We start from the raw sequence: 21,899 nt of genomic DNA, 5'->3' as shown, positions 1-21,899 counted from the left end.
TCAGTATGACACTTCTCTAAATTCATTTCTAATGTTTTGTCAAGTTTAAACAAACCAGAAAAAAAAAAGAATTTTATTAAGTCAGTTAATTAAGCTAATTAAGTCAGCTAATTTGCCAGAAAGTTTATATGCTAAATTTTTAAATTAACTCTTGAGAATTGGTAGATAATATTTACCTATTTGGTCAATTTTCTTCGTCATATTTTTCATTTGGAACCAATTATTTCAAGGACATATGAGAATGTCTAATGAATATTCATAGATACCAAGCAGTACTTTAATCAACATTTTAAAGTATATTATATGCAAAGATAAAGTTATATGATCAATAACTCCTTAATGTGTAAGTTTAAAAGCACCATGAAACCTCTTACAAAACAATTCAAAGGTTTGAAAATTAAGTTGTTTAAAGTGTTCATATTTCTTTCCGGAATTAGTAGTTACCATCTTTTTTTTTTTTTTTAAACCTAGCATTTGCTGGGTGTAAGGGGCTTAGGGCTGAGGGCATCAACACAGTGGAGGGAGTATCAGACTCCTAGTGTACAAGATTTGGGTTTTTCTAATGGGACATTTCAGAATATTTGGTACTTTCTTAAATCTCTATTACATGTCTTTATAATATGAAATAATATATTTCATTAAACCTTCATAGAACATAGATGATAAATAGGTAGATAGATAAACAGATAGCTATAAATATTTTTCTGGAACACCATAGATCAAGTTCATAAAATTGACCTGACTCAGCAGTATGATATATTAGGGGTACCTGGTAATGCCATATCAAGTTGTAAACATTTATTAAAATAGATTATTCATTCTTCCTTCCTTCAACAAATATTTATTGAGGGCCTAACTATTTTCAGGCTCATCACAATTTGTCAGATTTAGAGCTAGCTGATATAAAAAGTAGTAATCACATAAGCACTTTAGTTTGCATGGAGATGAAAGGCCTGCACCACTATAATTTTGGAATATAGGTAGTGCCAGGAGGCATCATTTAGGGAAGCACATTGGCACTAGGAAATGCTTAAAGGGCCATTAAATGGAGGCAGGGAAGACACATGAACCTCCCTCCATACTTTCTCATTGTTAATAATCACTAGATTGACAAAGTTGAACTGTATGTGTTGTTCTTTATGGAAAATAAGTGTAGATATGTCAGAATTCTCCCTTAGGAAATCAGAAAGCAGTTTGATTTTTTTAGTTATGTATTATGAGAAAGAGAGAGTGTGAGAGGATGCACACGCCCATTCGCTTGTGAGCAGGGGAGGGGCAGAGAGAGGGAGAGAGAGAATCCCAAGCAGGTTCCTCGCTGTTAGCACAGAGCTGACAGGGTCCTCAGTCTCAGAAACCTTGAGATCATGACCTGAGCCAAAATCATGAGTTGGATGTTTAACTGACTGAGCAGGCACCCTGAAAGCAGTTTGATTTAACATCAGATTGTTGTTGTTGAGTGGAAGAAAGATGGATGTGGAATAATATAGGGAAACTGGTTTGCCAATACTAAGGATAATTTGAATCCTAACACATTTAAGATGTGATCATTTCTCTGTCAGATAGGAACTCAGAATTACCTCAACTACAAGTTCAATTATAGATGGAAAAGAATAAAGTATGATTCTTTTCTTTCTCTTCAGCTCTTTAATGAAATTTCTTTATAATAGCAAAGATTCTTAAGTTATCTGACCAGCTTGATTTTGTATCATAGAATCGGTACCTTAAATAAACTGTATTGGTGAACTGATTATGCTATCTCACAGTCATGTGTTTAGAGATGAACATGGGCATAATGTTCCCATACAGGTAAAATATGGAAGGACCCGTCCATGGATTGGTTGCAAGTTTCATTTATTACTGTATAAAGTTACTAATATTTTACGTTGACTAATTTGAGAAGCATACATGATTATTTTGCTATCCTTCTCTGCACAATGATTCAAGGTCTCCTAAACTAGAGCCACATCTTGAGTTTCTGTTCCCTCATCTCTGTCTTTACAGATCTACCCATTTTACTTTATTTCGAACAGGGAAAGGGTAGGTAATACAGTGAGAGGTTCTGGCTTTATTACTTTGGCACCAGCCATCTCTTTGATAGCACATAATTTTCTGACCCACTCCAGCAGTGTTAAAATGGACTTCTTAGGAATGGTGTTTTGACACAGGAAGACCTGTGTAGTGAACACGTGTTTGTTTGGGATTGCACCTCATCATTTGCTTATATTTCACGGGAGAGGCAGTTATACTGGCACACATCTGATTCAGAGAGTGAGAAGCCAGATGACATTCAAAGCATGAAGAGAGCTTCCTATGGCAAGGATTCATTCCTGTGGTCTCTTGGGGGCTCTACATTTTCAGACCTTACAGAAACCACATCCCTGTTTGGAAAAAAAAATTTTTTTTTCCTTCCCTTGCTGATGTCATTCTGTTGCTATGGAGAGGAAGTGAGTGCCACATGACATTGCTGGAAAAATCACCACTGACGTATTTTTGTAGAGCAAATAGTCCACTTCACAGCTTGTTTTTTTATTAGCAGAGGCTTGCTAAAAATTGTCAGAACACCAAAAACGAAACATGCATTTGTGCAAACTGCCTCAGAAATGAAAATCTCATGAAGGTTCACCAAAATAATTCCCTCTTTATAATAATGCAGAGAATAAAATACATGATAACCCATGTGAATTGAGCAAGCAGAAAACCTGTTTTAAACTGCTAGTATAACTTATATTATTTGGAACTTTTATCTTAGAAATGTCCATCCCATTCTTTTATTTGTTTATATTTTTTAAGTTTATTTATTTTGAGAAAGAGAGCGAGCGAGCAAGCACATATATGCAGGGAAGGGGCCGAGAGAAAAGCAAAGAGAGAGAGAATCCTAAGCACGCATGATGCTATCAGCACAGAGCCCAGTGGGGGGCTCAACCTCAAGAACTGTGAGATCATGACCTGAGCCCAAACCAAGAGTCAGACACCTAACTGACTAAACCACTTACGTGCCATCATCCCATTATTTTAAAGTCTATTTTTTTTCAAAATTTATTTATTTTAAGAGAGCATGAGCAGGTGAGGGGCAGAGGGAGAGGGAGACACGGAATCTGAAGCAGGCTCCAGGCTCCAAGCTGTCAGCACAGAGCCTGATGTGGGACTTGAACCCACAAACCATGAGATCATGACCTGAGCCAAAGTTGGATGTTTACCCAACTGAGCCACCCAGGTATCCCTTAAAATCTATTTTTAATATTGAGTCTTTCAGTTGTGCAGTCCTACCCCATGGAGGTCTGAGCCTTTAGAAGAGCTTAAGACTGCTTTCATTTTGTATCACTTCTCAGGCTCTCTTTTCTTCCATGCTGTAGAAGCCAAGGTGCCAGGTCAGGTATCAGGGATATCTTTATGACGTCTTAGTATCAGTACATGACTCTCTGTTCATCTGACCATGAGGAAAGAGGCAGTTACCCAAAGCAAGATCCTAGCCTCTCAAGGTTAAATGGAAGAAGGCATTTTTGAAGACTTGTGAATAATATACGATGTTCCTATTAAAGTGTCCTGAATTTTGCCATGATTAAATGAATAATTAAGATTTTTCTGTCAGAAAAATGCTTTGCCCAATCTATGAGTTTTAGCAAATGGAAGAAGAGCTAAAGAATAAAAGGACTTAGAAGAGGAAAGAATGGCTGCTTAAATGCCATTTCCATCTGCAGTATTTGGTGCTATCTATGGAGTGAGTGCAAACAGATACTCCATTATGAAGTGGAAATAGGCCTTTGACACTGTGCTTTAGATACTGAAGACTGTGATGAGCTTTAATGAAAGCTATAAAATAAATGCACAATATTTCCACCTCTGAACCTATTGCTGGCAGATTTACTGGTTGTATTTTTCTTGCATTAAGAATGTGCTTTATGTGAATGGCTGATTTGTTGTGTCTTTTTTTTTTTTCTTTTTTGCTTGCAGTGGCACATCTAGTGATGAAATGTGCAACTTGTACATTATGTATTACATGGAAGCTAGGCACGCAGTCTCTTTCATGACCTGCACACAGAATGTAGCTCCAGATATGTTCAGAACCATACCACCAGAGGCCAGTATTCCGATTCCTGTGCAGTCTGATATGGTTATGATGCATGGACATCACAAAGGTAAAACGGATATTAATTTAAAGTAAAATATGCTTTCATATTTTATATTGTATTGTGTATCTCACTTGACTATATGATTAATATTTAAAATCCTCCTCCTCCTGTCACAATCTCCTGTATGCACAATCCTGATTCCCACTTTTCCTTCTTTTATAACCTGTTTACCCTCCTGACATGTCCCATCAAAACAGTTCAAGTGAAAAATCTCAACTGGTGATGTCACAGATTAATTTGGGGACCAATTCCAGAAATGTACCTCTTTCTTCATTTAATTTTATGTTTTCTAATTTCTTCATTTGATTCCTCCCACAGCCAGTAATGACTTATGTAATTTATGAATTTATACACCATGTTCTAAAGAGTGCTTCAGTTTGCCAATGAAAATGGTTATTGTCTCCAACCATACCCTAAATTATCTGTTTTAATGGGCCTCCTCAAGCAAAGAAGAGTCTGTGATTTATGAGGCATTTCTAATCTTGGCCCTTTTGGTCTCATTCTCAGAATTGTTGATGAACTTGCTCTTCCTCTGCAGAATGATCATACTGATTGTTAGTTTAAAATTTGCAAACCCCACTCCCTGTTTTATCGGATGAACTATGCTGAGACGTTATGGAGTTAAGTTCAATCTTAAAGTACCAGAGCAACTTCCTATGTCTTTCTGTTGGAAATTTTATGAATGAAGTTTACATAGCAATTAGGTCACTTATTAAGATCTTAATATATTTACAGAATGTGCCTTAAAAATGTTCTTAAAATATCCTTACAGTGTCACTACATTCCATTTTTAAAATTACAAGCAGTTTTATTAATGCATTTTTAAAGTTTGGTATCATGTATGTATTACTGAAAAGGTAGTTGATTTAATTATTAAGTCAGAAATCTTCATCTTAATTGGTGGTTACACTGGAGATTTTTGAGAATTAGACTTACATTCTTAATACTGTTGTTTTTATGAAACATAGACCCTGAACATATTTTTATGTTGAAGGCATATTTCCAATAAGCTATTTAAAGTATATGATCCCACAAATTTATGCTCAGCTTTTTTGATCCTTTACAGAAACAGAGAACAAAGATAAGGCGTCCTTACTACAGCAGCCGAAAGGAGAAGAAGAAGTGCTAGAACAGGGTATGTATGTATAGTTTTATAACTCGGCCAGCAGAAGTGTTTGTATTCCAATTAGGCAACCAAATTTTAACATTCCTAAGGTATTTTAGGTTTCTTTCTTAGCCTCCATCCCTATGTATTGCTGTGTTTATATAATATATAATTCATAAGAAAATGGTCAAATGTTGCTCTTTAGCTTTGAAAGTAAAATTCCTTCATGTAATTTCGACTCATTAGATCTTTCTTTGATTTGGTTTATTTAATATTGTATCTTTTATATATGATGCAAATATAATCTGTTAGAAACAGATATAGACTGTTAGAAACAGTCCTTGGGCAATTTGAAATCTAAAAGGACTTTACCATTTTAAATCTTGTATATTTTGTGTGATGTGTTCACTGACTGTTTTGTAAGTTTTAAACTTGCATCTGGCCTTTCCTAAGTCTTCTCTGCCTCCAGTAAGGCAGGAGGGATTACCAACTTAGACATTTATAGTTTTATATTAAGTTGCCATCTGATGAGTTAAGAGAGCATCCTTCTTCCCCTGATCTATTTATTTGAAACCGTAATACTTGGTCCTTGCATGTCAGACACAGTTATGTCACACATAACGTTATATGTTAGCACTGAAAAATTATTCTCCTCAATCTTGTTTTCATACTAGTTGTTTCAAAGATGATACTCTGTGTTAGGTGTTGGAGTATGTTATCTCATCAAGTCATTTTTGGCCTAGATAGGATACATTTTAAAACATTAATGTTAATGCAAACACACTTCTTAGAACAACATAAAGCATACAGGAGATAGGATTTTTCTATTGGCAACAGAAAGAAATTTTTCACTCCTTGCACATTGTAAACCACTACTGGAATTCTTCAGAATGTATTCTGTTGGGTCTAAGTCAAAGATAACACTCTCACATTAAGACTATTTGCAAAATTAGGCGCTCCTGGGTGGCTCAGTTGGTTAAGCGTCCTACTTTGGCTCAGGTCATGATGTCACGGTTTGTGGGTTCGAGCCCCACATCAGACTCTGTGCTGACAGCTAGCTCAGAGCCTGGAGCCTGTTTCAGATTCTGTGTCTCCCTCTCTCTCTGACCCTCCCCTGCTCACACTCTCTCTCTCTCTCTCTCAGAAATTAAAAAAAAGCAAAAGACGTTAAAAGAGTATTTGCAAAATTAAAAAATACAAACTTTTTTCAGTGAAAACATGCACTCTGAAAGGGGAATAAGGTAAACTGTAATAGAAATGGTTTTTAACTATATAGAGTATGTTCCATAACATCTCATTCCAACAAAATGGCCTTTGGGAAAAAAATAAAACTAGCTCAAAGTTTTTGGTACTTTTGAGTCAAAAAAGGGGAGATGATCTTTATACTAAATAGTTTATATGCTAAATGGCTCATACTGAACTATTGAGTATGATTTAAAATAGCTAAATTTGTCAGTCCTGTGTATATAATTGTAAGGAAGTCAGTAATTATAACCTAAATATAGTTGTATTAATAGTGTTTGCTATAGTTGTACTGAAATTTGATCAGACTTAAAAGGAATCATTTTGATATTGAACACACTGTTTGAAATATAGGTCTTTGAAATAATTTGAGTCATCTTAGAATACATTTCCAAATAGTAACATATGTGATACAGTATGGAATGAGACTATCATTTAGTAGATGTGTCTAATAAAAAGGTAAGTTTCTATAGAAACTGAGGCTGAACTATGTTTTCCTTTTCGAGTTTGTTGAGTTGATCAAGGGAGACATTGAGACTTCTGAAAGATTAAAAACTCAGAAGCTTCACTAGAAGAACCTTAAATGTTAAGTTTAACCTGTTCTTTCCAAATAAGATTTAAGAGGGCTCTGTCATTTATGCCTAAAACCAAATTCTTTAAAATACTCTTATGTTTTGCCATTCATTTACCCTTTCATATCTGATAGCATATATATAATATTAAGAAGTTTAAATATATCCAGACTTACTGATTCCAGAGAATTCCGCAGGCATAGAAGAAATTATTTTCTTACAGTTAGTGTTTTATTCTCCTTATGAATAAAAGTGCTGTGAAGTTATTTAACTTGGGAAGAAAAAATATTCTTCTGACTGCATTTCCATACTGCAGAAAATAGGCTATGGCATTCACATGTTGACGTTAGTGGGCCCATCAAAATGTCACCTCTTAGGTTATTTGAAGACAGGTACCTAACCAAAAGCCATTCAGTGCCCGCTGTAGCCTATGTATTTGTTCTACAGGCCTTCGGGTACTGCCAGCTTAGAAGGTAAAGAGAACATAGAGATACACCAAGTGCATATTTATACACATAGTCCATTTGATTCACTAATGAGGTCAATCTATCTCCTTGCAGTACACAGGGCAAATCTACTCATTACTGAGAGAGTACCCCATTCTTCTCAGATATGTTTATCTATACAAAATGTTTATTTGTATTCATTCCCTGGGTTGATAAATTGACTGGGTAGCTAATAAGAGGACTAGAATTTTCAGATAAATTATACCATATCTGCTGATTTTAAAGTAAACCCTCCAACTCAACCTTTTGCCTTATTTTGGTGCTCCTGGCTGAAAACAGTTTATGTTCAGGTACTCCTCCAGCTTGTATTGATTCTTTTAATATTTTAAATCCCCAATAAATAAAAGCTGTGAATCATTTCAGTTGTGCTAGCCACAGGTTAACAGACAACATCTATGTTGGTCACACAGAGGATGTCAGACCCCCATTGGAAATAGAACAGTTGTAGATCAGGAAGCAAAAGACCCCAAATGTCAGAAAGGAAAGTCTGTACCCATCAGTGGCTAAATAATAGAGATAGTTCTGTCTGGATAATACAAACAATATTATTTTTATTTCATATCTTAATACATTGGAAAACATGCAGGAAGATAAAGGTCAAGAAATGTAGCAAATGCTCCATTGGAAAGAAGGGATGTCTTTTTTTAAGGTAGTAAAAAAAAAGGCGGGGGGGAGGAGGAAAGTATTCATATGCTATGGGCTGAAAAAAACAAACGTAGCTGTGTCACATTATTTATCTGATAATCTGCTTCTCCAGAAGGAATAGAAGTGGGTCGTTTTTGAAATTCCAGTCACTAAAATTGCTAGCTATTAATTTTTGTCAGAATATATCTTGATTGGAAATTTTACTAGAGCTGGAAAGAGATAGCTGAGATCTGTGAATCTATATAGTGTTGCCCAGCCAGTGCTTATAAACAGGCTTACCTTCTGCAGTATCCTTATATATATTTGCTTCCTGTAGAACAAAATTTGGTGTAAGGCAAATGTATCTCAGACCCTGTCTCAAAAGATATAATTATGGAGACACCAGAAGAGCCTCACTGTATGATAGCTTTACTTATCAGGCTGTCCTGGATCATGCAACAATGAGGCACATTTAGTGAGGCTTTAAGTCTGTGCGGAGTTATAAAACATAATGTTTATTTGACTGATTTGTTAAATAATATTCATTTAAAAAGATACAGGATTTACAGGAAAGTATAAAGAATCAAATAAAAACAATCCATAATCCTTAGAAATACGGGTATGTATGGATATCTTTGTGTGAAATACATATTATATATACTTTATTTTAATAATATTTAGATCATATGTGCACAGTTTTGTGTCCTTTCGTAAATATTGTATCTTGAATATTTCTTCCAACTATACAAATTACTGGCAAGCATGATTTTTGATGCCCGCATAATATGTGTATATTCCTGCCCATACTGCATTCACAATAGCCTGTTTTGCCTATAAGTGAACTAATCTTGAATGGGTTGATTATGTCTGCCTCCAAGCAGAAAACACTAATAGATATTTAGAATGAACCGAAATGTTACTATCCTTTGAAAAACACTGTAAGTGAAGAATCACCTACGTCTGTAATAAGTACAGTTGGCTAAACAATAAGACTCAATTAGACATTGATTCTGAGCAGAGGAAATGAATCCCAGGAGACTACAGAAGGAAAGGGTGGTGTTGAGGTTTCCCAGAGCAGACACACGAACATATCCTTTACTTATATCTCATGGCTGGCACTTTGGAAAAGTAAGGTATGTTTTGTAACTTCTCTGCATTGCGTATGCGGTACGATTTCTCATATACGTTCACTATCCCAGTGGTACAACCTGAACTTTTTATCAACATTGGGGGACGAACATGGGCTGAAACCAGGAAGCTTACCAGCTTCAAGGAAGAATCTGTGGAACTATGTTTAGGAGTTCTGATTTTGAGTGTTTCACTCCTGTATAATTCAAAGTATGAGGTACAGTATTGAAATTTATGTTAGTCGTACTGGAAAGATTTTGTGTCTTAATAAAAACTCATGGCAGAACTGAAAGTCAAAATCTACAATACCAGTTGTACTTGTTATTGTACATTATGCTCTAGACAGCATTGCTTTTGCTGCAGAAAGGGCCTTTAACATGTTTTATTCGGTTTGCTCCAAACTCTTCTCATTGTAGTCTTTGTGCCCTCATATAATCAATCTTTCTACTCAAAGGTCAGCATGAGCGACTATATTCCCAAGGCAGGGAGAATATGACAAAAATACAATTTGTAGAGGGAAAACACTTCCTGACCCCAGATAGTTAAAGGTCTTCAGACACCTTCTGTGAAACGGAATAATTTTACACTGGTTTTATGCTAACAAAATGAATTAACATTGGCATGTTTTATCAAATAAGCAGAATCAAGGGAACAAGGTTGCAAGTTAAAAAGACAATAGTCTACTGAAAAAGCTTGTTAAAGTGACAGTTGGTAAGCCATTTATGAGATGAGTGGAGCAAAGGCTGGGCTTAATCACACAATTTAAATTTCTTTGCTTTATTCAAAATAGAATACTTCCTTCATCCCCTAACAAAGTACAAATAGTTTTAGTAGCATCTTCTTGGCTAACTCTGAGCGTCTTCAATGCCACTTTGCTGTTTGAAAGAAGATACAATTCTTGTTTGTATTCCCATTCAGTAAAACTTTATCGGTTTGTTATGATTTATGAGCAGCTCACAAGTCTTTACATATTGAACTCATCTATCAAACACAATTCTAAATACACCCCAAAGCTCTGGGAAGCTGAGTGGATGCTGTTTTGAATTGGTTCCCTAATAGGAGAATAGGCAGATGAGAATGATCATTTATCACACAGTTGTGCTTTCTGATATAGATCTGTGTACAAAAGCCATCATCTGCTAACTTTTCCTTTTTTATATTTGTCTCATTTTGTTAAGAAAAGGTCGGGGGAGAAGCCCATTTCTGATGGTTCAATTCAGTAGGAGGAAAAAATAATAAACATCCCTTCCTTTGTGATCCTTGAGCTGGTCATCATGATCATGTTTTATTTCTCCAAGGCTAGTAGGATAAATGTTAGTTACGTAAGCGCTTAATAAACCAAATCAACTATCCCGAAGGGAAAATCAAGTAAGACTGAGTTATGAACCAACAATATTAAAATCTGAAAAGAAATGCTTTTATTTTTCCATTCCTCATATCTCTGTCATTAATCGGTTATAGTACATGTTGCAGTCTCATTAGCTTGGCTACTTGGCATATTTTTTCAGGGGTTAAACGCTGATGAACATCCTATTTACTTTCCATGTACTGTAGAAATCACAGAGCAATAACGAGAGTTGTTTATTTTAGGTAATAAAGTATTAGTGTTTTGTGTGGGAAATGGGACTCCATAGTCTGAAGATTAACCAGTGTTCTTGGTCATTTTTTAAATGCCTCCACACTTAAGACTTTTATGCTGTCTTGGAGTCTCTGGGTGGCTCAGTTGCTTAAGTGGCTGACTCTTGATTTCCACTCAGGTCTTGATCTCACAGTTAAGAGATCAAGCCCCATGACGGGCTCTGCACTGACAGCACTTTGGAGCCTTCTTGGGATTCTCTCTCTCAAAAATAAATAGATAAACTTAAAAATATATTTTCTTAAAGATTTTTACAGTGTCTAAAAGTAGAGATACTTATTTTTTTATCCAATAATTTTAAAGCATTTTATTAAAAAAAAGAAAGAAACCTCATGGGGCAATTTTTCAATGTATGTTTCTATTTCAGTTTGATCTCACTATATTCCTGAAGGTAAACTAGAAAATTTTCCATGTTGATGGCAGGGAATGTGAATGGTCCCTACTACATAAAAAAGCTCCACTCAGTCATGAAGTAGTTAATGCAAGCATACAACTTAACAAATTGGGAGTTTAACTGGTAGTGTGTTAGATGTTCTTCTACTATGCTGTGTACTTTTTCCTGGCACATTCATTAGCTGCTAGCACAGTTATGTTTTCCAAATCCAGAACCACTCAGCCAAATTTACTTAAAAGAACGAGAACATTTCTGCATTTATAAGAATCACAGTTTGAGTGAGAAAAAAATAAATGGACTCACTGCAGCCTAAAATCATCAAAGAAATATTTTTATTTCTACTGATGCAGAGGCAAAGGTTGACATTTCTAACAAATTATTATTCATTCCAGAATAATTTTCTGAGTAGCTGCTGTGATAGGAATACTACTTATCACTGGAAATATGACAGTATGTAAGAAATGAGAGATTTTTAATATATTCCATTAAAAAAATCACATTTATCCCTTGCCACCTGTCCCTTCTCAGATAATTTAAATGTACCAAAAATTTTTAAGAAAATCTATAGAGTTTGATCATTCACAAAAGGTATTAGAAGTGGGAAGTGAAAACTATTGAAGAGAACAGAAAACTCTTCTACTTTTTCAAACTAAAGGTAGCCAGTTATTATTTTATAGGCCAGATTTGTCATATCACTGTGGTATGGAGGTATTAACTAGTTCACAAGCATCTTATGTTATAATATGGAGAAGGCAGGCCAGCAAAGGACAAAAAGAAACTTGTTCAGTTAAAGAGCACATCAGGCACTGAGCTCAGAAGACAGTTAATGTAAATAGAAAAACAGTTAAATATAGTAAGATTGACAAGGCTGAGGTAAATACACAAGAGTTTATTAGCCACTAGAGAAAAAAAATACAGAACCTGGATCCAGTATAGTCATCAGTTAGAAGGTGTGGCCCTCATACAGGTTGCTCCTTCAAATCCTAGGTCAACTTCCTACCAGATGTGCAGGTTTGTGCTGTACCATTAATTTTTTCATTTCAGATGAAGACAATAAGTATTTTGTAGAGAGAAATGTGTTAAATCATATATACCAACGCAGCAAAGTAACTGGGTTATGCAAAGCTCACCAAAACATTTTATTACTATTATTGCCATGTGTAGTTTATAAAGTACTTGTTTATCTCTGTCTTTGTCAACAATAGGTAGGGTAACTGTACATCCCAGTTTTTCCAGGATTGTCTCACTTTACACCTAGTGTAAATTTTACCATACCCTTTTTCTTCTCAAATATGTCCCAGTTTAGGAAATAAATTGTAAGGTCATTTTAGCAGTGGGAACCAGAATAAAATTAAGAGAATAGCACTGAGAAGTACATAGAGCTGAGAAAAAGGTGGGGCATAAGCAAGCAGTGTCCAGGAAAACAGGGTACCATGAATCAGAAATCATTTCCACACAGTTAGAGCAGCTTTAATACCATTACAGACAGATTTTGACATTGAAGGCAGGGATGAAAGTCCATTCTGAGGAAGGAAGGGAAAAGTCTTTAAGTGTGCCAATCAGATGATAAGTATCCCAAATGAGTTCTGGTGGTAGGGAGGGAAAAAATGATGTTGACATATCAGCATCGATGAATCAGTTGATTCGCTGGTGAGAGAGGGACGAGTCCAGTTTTCTGGATTGATTGAACCAAAACATGTTTCATCATCAAGACAGATACTATAAAAAGCTAGTGTGGGGAGGAGATTAAGAGCTCAGTTTTAGACAGGTTGAGTTCAAAATTCCTATGAAACAGACATCTAAGTGGAAATTTCCACAGGGTGGTTTTATATATCACTTTGGTATTAGGAGGACTCCAGATATTACGGTCATTTGTCTGGAGGCAGCAACTTAAGCCTTGTGAATGGCTGATATTTCTCAGCAGGAAGAGGCCTTAGCCAGTGGGGAGAAAGAATGCCAGGGACAGACCTCAGAAAACAACAACATTTTCATATGTTGGGCAGAGAAATATGAGAAAGCGAAGATGACAGGCAGAGAAGATGTAGAAAGAACAGTGTTATACGCAGAGAGTTTCTGAAGGGAGTTTCAGCAGTGCGACATGCCACTGGTAGGGTAAGATGACCTTGTCAACTAGGAGCTCTTGGGCAACTCATGCAGAAGTTACACAGGAGCGAATGAAGAAGTGGAGTCAGATGCCTTTGGCTTGGGAAGGAAAGAGGATGTAAAGATGAAGGAGCTTTGCACGGTCCAATATGGTAGACACTAGCCACACGTGATTATTTAAATTTGGATATACATTAATTAAAAGTAAAATTAAAAACTAAACTCAGTCACACAAGCCACATTACAAGTTCTCAGGAGCCCCACGTTTCTAGTGGCAGTCATATCGGGCAGCACAGGAACAGGCTATTTCCATTGTCACAGAAAGCAGCGTTAGGCAGTGTTTGACCTTGTCAAAGGAAAAAGGAAGGCAGAAATGTTTGAAAGATAGACTGTGTCAGAAGAGGGTCTCTGGCTTCCATGACCACTCAAGATAAATGCAGACTGAGTGTGCTTTTAGCCTGAGTCAAGTCTTTGGCAAAGAAGCCGAATTAGGAAAAGAAAAGAAAGCAAATAGGAAAGACTCCAGAGGGCAGTGGGAGGGCTGGCATCCAAAACACTGGAGTAGGGATAGTTCTTTCTCCAAAAATAGACTTAAGAAAAAAGTGAGAAAGTGCAAGTACAATTTACTTTGGCAAAGCGAGGAGGCAAATCACTACAACAGCCGTAGTGACTTGAGAGAATATAGGGCTGTAAAGTTAAAGAGAGCTTTTTTTTTTTCCACTATAAATATCCCAATAGTTGTATATGAGATAAGAACTGATTTTTTTTTTAATTTTAGGTAAACAGTAGATCAAAACAGGTGCATGTGCATGTTACAACTAGAATTTATGTCTTTTTTGCTGGTAATTATAATAGCTACAATTTAGTGATATCTACTGTATGATATACACTGGACTGGGCCTTGTACATTAACTTCTTTAAATCCACAAAAGAATTCTTAAAGGTGGTAGTCATTATCTATATAATGTTAAGGCACAGAACAGCTACTAAGCATTAGGGTTGGATTCAAAGAAGAGTGTGCAATATACCCAGACACTAGGCAGTAACAAAATAGGGAAAGACCTTAGGGCTACATGTGTGCATAACTAAGACCCCTAATTTGATAGTCAAGGAAGGCTTCTTGGATATAAGTAACACCTTAGTAAGATCTAAAGGCTTAGGAGCCAGTTGGTTAGTGGGGAACAATTGTACCAGGAAAAAGAAACAACATCTTAGAGCTGACATTCAAGGAAGGGGAAGTCCCATATATGTGTAACATAAACTGAAGAAAAAGAAAGGGATATTGAGAAATGAGACTGCAGTAAAGACCCCAAAATTTTCTGCTCCATCCACTGCACTTAAGGTTAGATATACATAGCACAGAAAAATACTTAGCATTTCAGGATTCCATATATCCAGTTCTCCAGAAAAGAGAGAAAAACTCCCCAGTATGGATGTAAGAGTGTAAGAGATAGCCATCTAGTGGTCTCTCTCTCTCACATGTCCTCTCTATAAATGAGATGCAGCTCTGAATTTCGTTTTCATCAGGCCAGTGCAACCTGTGTGCAGCGAAGCCTATTACATTGCTAAAGGTTTGTTTTCCTCACCCAGTGATCACTGTAAATGACAATTGCAAAGGAACTGGAGCGCTGTGCATTTGGTATTTCATCACGGATTTTAGATTTTTACTGACAAACCTGAAGAACCATGCATAGTTTCAAGTCTGTGTTCCTTCATCAATATTAGACTAATGACACGGATTCAAGTTTTAAAATTCTGTTTTTTATCCATTCCTGGAATAGTCTTGTGTTTTATTTTCCATATAAATGTTTCATTGCATAACAGCACATTAAACTATTTATATTTAGTGCGGGGGCAGGTGAATTTAGCAGTAATGACTTAATTTCTTCTCTGTGAGGCAGAATGCCACTGTGGCCTAACAGAGTTGGTTGAGTTGTAATTTGCTTTGTTCATTTTACTGAGATTGGCCCTATTACTTGGTAATTACTTTTTGATTGAAGATTTCACCTGGGATAAGCCGCTTTCATGGGCAAGAGCTGAAAACCTACTTTGAATCATTAAACCAAGACTATTTGTAAACATGACAAGATCTCTTAGTATCATTTTAGAAAGACTTCATATCCCCTTGCACCAATTTTTAATATTATATTCTTTAGTGGAATGCATCATAGCAAAACCGGTTATCATTTTCATTTCCTACTGGTCATAAAGTTTATAAATGCTAACTGATCATGCTGTAAATGTAATTAAAGCTAAAGCAATAGGACTCCTTGGTCATAACTAATTAAATTAGCAGCGCTTAGAATAGGGTGAGGAAAAAGAACTAGTGTTTCTTACCTTGGAGTTTGGCTTAGAAGAGCAGACTTGTTTCTATTGAGAACATAAACATGTTTCCCATTCACAGAGTTGATGTAAAAGGATTTAAACCCACAGATGTAAATGATGAGGATTAAGATGCTTTGTGAAATTTCTGTAGTCATATTTCATATCTGTCATAATGTTTTTTATAATTTGTTTTCATGGTATTGGATGATAGTATCCAAGTTTACTTTCTAGGACAGAAAGGCATGAAATGTATTTTCGTGGTGAACCATTCCAGTGATACTAGTTTGTTAAAATCTTCTCTTTTGTTTGAAACTGATTTGAAGTATTCTTTTTTCACAAAATTGTTTTTCTGGAATTTTTCACTTCTTGTCTAAATTGAACAACTAGAGGTACACACAGGAACACTGCTAACAAAATAATAATAACAAAACATGGGTTTTCTGGTTGCCAAAGAGACACATATCTGTTATGTTTCTGGTGTTTCATAGCATATGCTGAAAAATACACATTTAATTTCTTGTGCATTATACTTTAATAGGCTTTAAAGGCAACTTCAAAGGGTTTTCCTTGACAATAGCTGTTTTCTGATATAGCTGTTGATCATATTTTTAGAAATCTGATGAACACTAACTTGCAAATCAACTCATCTCTACTATGAAAACCATTTATTGAAACATTCCATGCAATCACACGTGCATCATTTTGTTTCCACTAATAAGCAAATAGAGGTTATCTATTGGCTCCAGAGATAATAGAATAACATAGGTGGTATATCAAATGAAACTGTGAAGCATATTATTTTTTTCATTATTCTAGAAGATCATCCTTTTTCCCCTCACGCTTGAACATCTGAGAGCAACCTTCCCTCTCACTTATTATGACGAATCAGACGATGGTATTTTTAAGGCACAAAATTTTATAAATTTTGCAATCTTATCAACCCTCCACCCCTTATCTTTTCTCTTTTTTCCACAGGTGATTTCTATTCACTACTTTCCAAGCTGCTAGGAGAAAGGGAAGATGTTCATGTGCATAAATATAATCCTACAGAAAAGGCAGAATCAGAGTCAGACCTGGTAGCTGAGATTGCAAACGTAGTCCAAAAGAAGGATCTTGGTCGATCTGATGCCAGAGAGAGTACAGAGCACGAGGAGAGGGGCAATGCTATTCTTGTGAGAGACAGAATTCACAAATTCCACAGACTAGAGTCTACTTTGAGGCCAGCAGAAAGCAGAGTTTTGTCATTACAGCAGCCCCTACCTGGTGAAGGCACCTGGGAACCAGAACACACAGGAGGTGCGTTTAGGGCTTCTTTTAAAGAACAAACTATGAAATGCTACAATCTACATTAGCAAAATCTGAAGGGAATAAAAATGAATGGGTGAAAATACTTACCAATAAAAAAAAAAATCGAGAAATGCATTACTCAGATTTGGGTTATCAGATATCATCTTTGTTTGAGTTTTGATTTTTGTTTTGGTCCAGTACTTCATAAATTCTGCTTCTGTTCCATTGATGAGCCAGAATTACCAGGACCAAAAAATATCTAGATCATGTTGGGGGGAGTGGCATGTGAAATTCAGTGTAACAAATTCTTACCAAATCGATATTCTCTTTTGCTCACTGGAAAAAAACTGAAAATTCAACACCTCATATGTAAAGTCTCAGTGTATGAAATGCTTATATGCTACCTTCTTTTAAGGTAATTAAGGTCCTCTCAAAGGAATCTTATACTTCCCACCATTCTTTTCCAATTGACTTGTAAATATAACCATTTTTATGACTTGGATTTCTAAGTTCCATTATCAATTACTATCTTAATTGGAAAATTTAGGAGTTTTGGGGGGTTTTGTTTTGTTTCTAAGGGGAAACTATCAGATTTATCTTTATTTCTAACCAGGATTGGCTTCCGTAATGAGAGGACAATACCTTATTCCCTTCAGGTTTCTGTACCAGCAAGCTATGGATGCCTCATCTTTGTCTTTAATTGTATTGTGGCCTCTTTCATACTGATTGTGTTTCATGTTACTTGCTAATGTGGAAAGCCAGATAATACAGCATATGGAGATAATCTCCAAAAAAGTAACAGATATGGGTGCATGGCAGCTGTCCGTGCGTGGGCTGGAATGGCGCAGGCTGCCAGCTTGGTGTTTTCAAATACAGCTTTGCAGCAAGCCATAAATTATTCAACACCCAGCTGATTTTTATTTATAATTGAAAAAAAGTTAGCATGCGATGCCTTTTGCTCACATAGAAGTTTCAAGCACTGTCCATTGGGCCTGGTCTAATAGTTTCTATGGGATGTTAACTGGGATCCTATTTTTACGTCTTCATATCTAAACAGACTCAGCCCTGCTCTAACTCCTAAATTTATCTAATAAAACTGTTTCTCCAGAGGGTTTCCTAGACTCCACTGCATTAGAATCACCTAACGTGCTTATGAAAATTCTAAGCTCCTGAATCCTACCAAAGAACAACTGAATTGACGTTTCTAAGGGTAATGTCTAGAAAATCTGCAGGTTATCACGTCCCTATCCATTTCATAGACAGACTCGAGTGTCTGATTGTTTAAACCTCTATATTAAGGACAGTAAATGGCAGCCCACCCAACATGAAAAAGCAGAAGGGCCTCTTTGATGAGAATACAATTCTGTTCAAGTACAAAATGTTAGAGTTGCAACATACTTTATTCCATGAATTCTCTTTGTTACCCTGGATTTGAAATAATATTGTGGTTATTATAATTTACCAAAAGGTATCATAAGTGTGCATGTAAAAATCATAGTTTGACTTAAGGCATTGTATTCCTAAGACCTAGTTAGTTTTCCTAAGAAAGAAATATTTAAAATACCCGAAATACATTTACTTGCTAGATCTCATACCTTATAGGGTGGTCAAAATGGCAGTGTCCAAGAAGAAAAGGTTTCTACAGGATCTGGGTCAGAAAATTTCCTTTCATTTAAAATATGTGGCTAAATGTCATGGAGTTAAATAAAACTTTGAGTCATAGAAACTTATAGCACAAATCCTCATTATAGAAAGGAAATGTGCCTGCGTTTCCTTTCTGAAATGATTTATTTTAGCGTTATTTCACTACTCTGATTCAAAAACCTTTTAAACATTAAATGTAAAATAGCAAAACTCATATTTAGGTAAGCTATTTCTGGAAGTCTTTTTCTTTTCACTTTTCTTTCGCCATTTACCATAGCACAATATAAAACCTAACCTTAATTGAGAATGTTTAATTTTTTGTGTGGAAGCCAAAGAATGCCTTCTCCTCAGGAAGCTTCCTTTGCAAAAATGAAAGTAGGCAGTTATTAGCACGTAATACCCTAATAAAATATATTAGTAGTCCAATTCATGTATATTTCTTAGGGTATGAGCAAGGGGGATAAATTTGATAGATAATCTCCCATTGTTGTTCTCATACCCATTTCTTTACTTCAGACACAGCTGAGAATGGGACCCTATAATAGTCTGGAGGAATTCCTAACTGCCTAATTTGCTGTAAGGAATTACATTAGCTTCAAAGAAGAAGGTAGTTTTTCATATGAGATTATTACTAAAACAAAAATGTAAGGCTATGGTGTTGCTAAACTTTATACCTATACTCATTTCAGATTCTTTGAGACCTATTTTAACTTTCAAATGAAGAAACTGAAGCCTAGGGAAGTTAACCCATATCATTGAGGTCGCATTATCTGAATTTAAAACTTGAACTTTCTGACTGAATTTAAAACTAGAATGTACACTTCCTAGTCCCTTACACTTCCAGTTTGCTCAAAACACGGAGCTGACTTGTTCACCCAGTTCAGATACACCTCCCTGAAGCTCTGGACCGTCACTGCCTAGAAACTGAAGACTTCCACTCAGGACTCTGTTCTGATGTCCACAGTTGATGATACTAGCACAACCCAATACAGTGGCATTTATTGCCACAGCACTTTGGATTTCATTAACTGGACCATACTTTGGAACCACAGTATAGTAATGGATCCTATCAGCTGATTTGAGAGGTGAAAGGTGAAATTATTGGATCAGCTCAAAAATCAGGATGTGACTGTTTGGCAGGTCCAGAAATAATTCATGGTTTCAAAAACACCATTTTATGGACTTTTAGATCCACCTGAATTCCAGTTAGTTCCACACCTTGGCAACTGCCTTTAAAACTGTATTCCCACTTCATGATGGGCTCAGCATCAGTGGGCACAATACATGCACGAACAGCACAACCAGAACGACAACTTCCATCTTTGCTATGACACCCTTAGCATTCCCAAGAACAAGGTAGTTAAGTACTGTGTCTTCAGTGTGTCTCTAATAGCACAAATATCCACAAATAGCACCTCTTTCTACGTCTCGTCTTCATGACCTGTGGTGAGTCTGGTCTGAAAACTCTTCTCCCAACAGTTGTGAGAACAGCATTAGGAACAAGGAAACCTCCTGGACAGGTGCAGCTAGACTAGCCCAGAGGTTTTCCAACTATTGCTGGAAAGGACGTGCCCCACGTAAGAAGCTGTAGCTGCAGTCTCCACACCACACACACGCATACGCGCACACACCACACCGTTCAGCTCGCCCCAGAACAGTTTTGCACTTGGGTAAAATAAAATCTGAAAACCATTCCATGTAGGTCATATGCTTTGGAACACTTCAGACTCTGGAGCCTGACTTCCTGGTTTTACTTATTTATTTATTTTTAAATAGTTCATTGTCAAGTTGGTTTCCATATAACACCCAGTGCTCATCCCAACAAGTGCCCCCCCATGCCCATCAGCCCTCAGTTTGACTCTTGAGTGCTGACTTCCTGGTTTTAAATCCTAAATACACCATTTATTATGTGGTCCCTAGGAAAAATTTAAAAAAGTTCTCTGGGCTTTAATTCTCTCATCTAATGAGGGTTATAACAGCACAGTTTTCAAAGGGTTAAAGTGAGGGTCAAATAGTACTTCCATGTATTCCAGGTAATGCACGGAAAGTGCTTTGAACAGTTTCTAGCACAAAGACAGTATTTAATGTTGTAATACATTAACAATAAATATTATGATTGCCACTGTTAATGTCATATTGGATTAAGATTTCAAAATTTTAAACACCAAAGCAGTAGAAGCAAATATTAATTCCTGTAACTTAGGCAGTGTCCATGAGCGAATTTTCTTGAAATGTGTAGGAAAGCTGTAAAAGTTGGCACTCTGATACATTCAGAAAATGATTTGGCAGTGTTCTATTGTAATCGGAGTTTGTGGCTCTTCACATCTCTGATCATTTACATTTTTCTGCTGTGACATTTGTCTGTGATATATGATGTACAGGATGGAAATACTCAACTAGGTGAATTGAGAAGCAAATACACTCTTTTTTACACTTAATATCATTAGGTTTCTACCACTAATTTGATGTCTATAGTGAGACAATATTAGTAGGATAGGAACAAAATCCTAGTCTTTATTCTAGTTGCCTTCTGGAAACCAGACTCACTGAAAAATAAATTTAAAACTATAGATTGCTATTCTCAGTGGCAGATTTGATCGGATTTCTCTTTGCTAGCATATGGAAGCCTGGTTCAGCATATATTGCATACCTGTGAACATCAGAAAATAATATCTGCATTTGTGTGATGCTTCTTATCAAAGAACTCACAGACTCTTTAAATATTCCTATTTATTACATTATTTACATTTAATATTCACATTCACACTCTTTACATTTAATATTATTTAAATATTCTATGAACATTTGGATTTTACTTAATTTCTATGGACAACTTTTAATCAACTGAGAGTACATACTTTTAACATATTTCAGTCATATGCTAGCCTCTAGGTTCACATCTTGTAGAATTCCCAGGTAAAATAAGGCATTCAGTTGGCTGAATTTTCATCCCTGGAGGGAAGGAGACTAATAAAGGCAAACATATACACAGCCCTCACTGTGAGCCAGGCTAGTGTTTTAGGCGCATTAACTTATTTAATCCCTGTAACAACCCTATTTATAAACCCTTTTAGAGAGGAAGAAACTGGGGCATAGAAAGGTTAAGTCACGTGCCTAAAGTGCCATAGCTCAAGGAACCAAGATTCAAAACTAGTCACACTTGCTTCAAGTGTTGGCTTTTAATCACTTTGTTACTCTGCCTC

General features: G+C 36.1%; 1 protein-coding gene across 10 annotated transcripts in view; it reads left to right on the top strand.

Annotated features, from left to right (window-relative positions):
* PAM (peptidylglycine alpha-amidating monooxygenase) overlaps positions 1 to 21,899 on the top strand; it is a 118,067-nt gene that overhangs the window by 56,891 nt on the left and 39,277 nt on the right. For 7 of the 10 annotated variants that reach the window (XM_039216949.1, XM_039216954.1, XM_039216953.1 and 4 more), the window contains exons 10-12: positions 3,952 to 4,136; positions 5,197 to 5,265; positions 16,741 to 17,061. In XM_039216949.1, the coding sequence (XP_039072880.1) occupies positions 3,952 to 4,136; positions 5,197 to 5,265; positions 16,741 to 17,061 (575 nt within the window). The remainder of the gene's footprint in view (positions 1 to 3,951; positions 4,137 to 5,196; positions 5,266 to 16,740; positions 17,062 to 21,899) is intronic. The other 3 variants (XM_039216958.1, XM_039216957.1, XM_039216955.1) reach the window with 1 other exon arrangement.

This window comes from Hyaena hyaena, unplaced genomic scaffold (assembly GCF_003009895.1).
Source record: "Hyaena hyaena isolate Hyena2069 unplaced genomic scaffold, ASM300989v1 scaffold_661, whole genome shotgun sequence".
Classification (NCBI taxonomy): domain Eukaryota; kingdom Metazoa; phylum Chordata; class Mammalia; order Carnivora; family Hyaenidae; genus Hyaena; species Hyaena hyaena.
This window is presented reverse-complemented; position numbering and strand designations above follow the sequence as displayed.